Source organism: Nuphar pumila, chromosome 6 (genome assembly GCF_984573655.1).
Source record: "Nuphar pumila chromosome 6, dmNupPumi1.hap1.1, whole genome shotgun sequence".
In the NCBI taxonomy this organism is placed as follows: Eukaryota; Viridiplantae; Streptophyta; class Magnoliopsida; order Nymphaeales; family Nymphaeaceae; genus Nuphar; species Nuphar pumila.
The window spans coordinates 12,216,139-12,217,943 of record NC_143254.1 but is presented as its reverse complement, the minus strand read 5'-3'; the positions used below and the strand labels follow the sequence as shown (position 1 = coordinate 12,217,943).

Sequence of the window (1,805 nt, the reverse complement as noted above, 5' to 3'; positions counted from 1 at the left end):
TTTGAAGAATTATAGTGTGATCCCACCAGTGAAGTTTAAATTTATATTCACCAATACTAGAGGAAATTTCTAATTCTTAACATAGTTATGTTGATTACAACTCATGCAGCAGAAACATTGCAATACACACAGTAATTGACCAATTTCTCTTACAGAAACAGAGGACTACATAACTTCCTATTAGTATTAAACCATGCACATGTATTTATTGGTCCTTGGCATACTGTCAAGCAAAACTAAGGAGTAAATTGTGATAGTTTTCTCAGACGGCATGCAAGATTATTGAAGCCCCATACTGCGGATGAAGTGTTATGACTGTATGGGGAGCATGAGTGTAGGATGGTGAGAGCTCGAAGGAGAAGCGCTGCAGAATCATGGCAAGCGCCATCTTAGACTCAATTAGTGCAAATGTCTGACCAATGCAGATCAGAGGACCACAACCAAATGGAAAGAAGACCAGCTGATGCTTAGATGCATTTGAAACTCCTGCTGAGAACCTCTCTGGATTGAATTCATCTGCATCGTCACCCCAAAACTTAGGATCGTGATGGATCTGGAGTGTTGGCAGAATCAAACGGACTCCTGCTGGGAGTGTGACATCTCCCATTCTTATTATTTTATAAGTGTGAACTTCGTATAGGATCATAGTGATCTGCAATCAGAATGAGATGAAGTTGGGGATCTCCAAAAATGATGATTTGTTGGGCATATTATTGGAATCAAATCAGAGTCACCATGAGTATGGAAGCAAGGGGATGACAAGAGAGGATGTCATACAGGACTGCAAACTTCTATTTTTCCTGCCAGAAGACAACTGCAGCGCTGCTAACATGGACCATGATTCTGCTTTCCATGCATCCAAGCTGGCAGGGATGATGTTCTTCAAGTTTGTGGGAAGGGCACTCCCTCTTTTGATAGTTTAAGCCACCTAAAGACGGTAAGTTCTGTTTTCTTGTGAAGTTTGTTTGTGGAAACAAGTTGGTAAAAATCAGGCTTGTGTTAAGCTATGCTATGATTTGAATTGGATGAGCCCTGACTTGAATAAGTCCATGTAACTAACTAAGCGCCTTGGCTGAAGCCTCCAATTGAGTCTAAGTTGAATATTTAGATCAATAACTTTCTGCTATCTTGATATGCTTCTCAATTATATTATTAAGCAGGGATATGATCTTTCTGTTCAGCTCCTTTTTCCTGAGATTATTCTTTGTCGGCAAGAACCTGTTTTGTAGTAGCATATATGCTTAAATTTGATTATATTCACCTAGTAATTCTGCTGTAAAGAAAACATTTACACTAAACTCTAGCACAATTGCCAAGATGAATAGAATTTGACATGAGAGTAATCCTAAATCTTTGCTAACCATATGAATTAACATTGGACTGAACTGCATAATACTTTCTCACGTATGAATTTTTTGGTTCGCCAATGAGCATACTGTGAAAGCATATACAGAGAGTCTGTTTTACCTCATTCCAGGCACATAGATCACTCGAAGGGCTTGGACTATCATCTCTACTTGCTCCTGCATTTGGAATATGTGCTTTCCTTCTTCAAAGCTACTGCCAAAGGCTGTCCTAGAAATGAGATCTCCAGTAAGGTTCTGGAACTCCATAAAGATATCCAATTCACAAGATCCTTGGGGCCCAATTGAATTTTCCCATCTCTGAACCAGCTCACTACAGCTAGAACAAAATTTTGGTAGCATTCCCTGTTCACCAGAACAAGTGATAAAAATTAAGTAAAGATGACCAAGGTCTGTAAAGATGAAAGTAAAAAATTTCAAGTTTGCCTGTGTAGTTACAGA

At 39.0% G+C, this 1,805-nt stretch overlaps 1 protein-coding gene across 1 annotated transcript; it reads right to left on the bottom strand.

Annotated features, from left to right (window-relative positions):
• Positions 1–262: 262 nt before the first annotated feature.
• On the bottom strand, positions 263–607 carry LOC149833981 (cytochrome P450 72A397-like). Its single transcript, XM_090009250.1, has one exon. The coding sequence runs from the start codon at positions 605–607 to the stop codon at positions 263–265; it is 345 nt and encodes a 114-aa protein (XP_089865376.1).
• Between the last annotated feature and the right edge of the window lie 1,198 nt (positions 608–1,805).

Excerpts from the sequence above, each read along its gene's own strand:
- LOC149833981 (XM_090009250.1), bottom strand. The coding sequence starts at position 607 with ATGGGAGATGTCACACTCCCAGCAGGAGTCCGTTTGATTCTGCCAACA.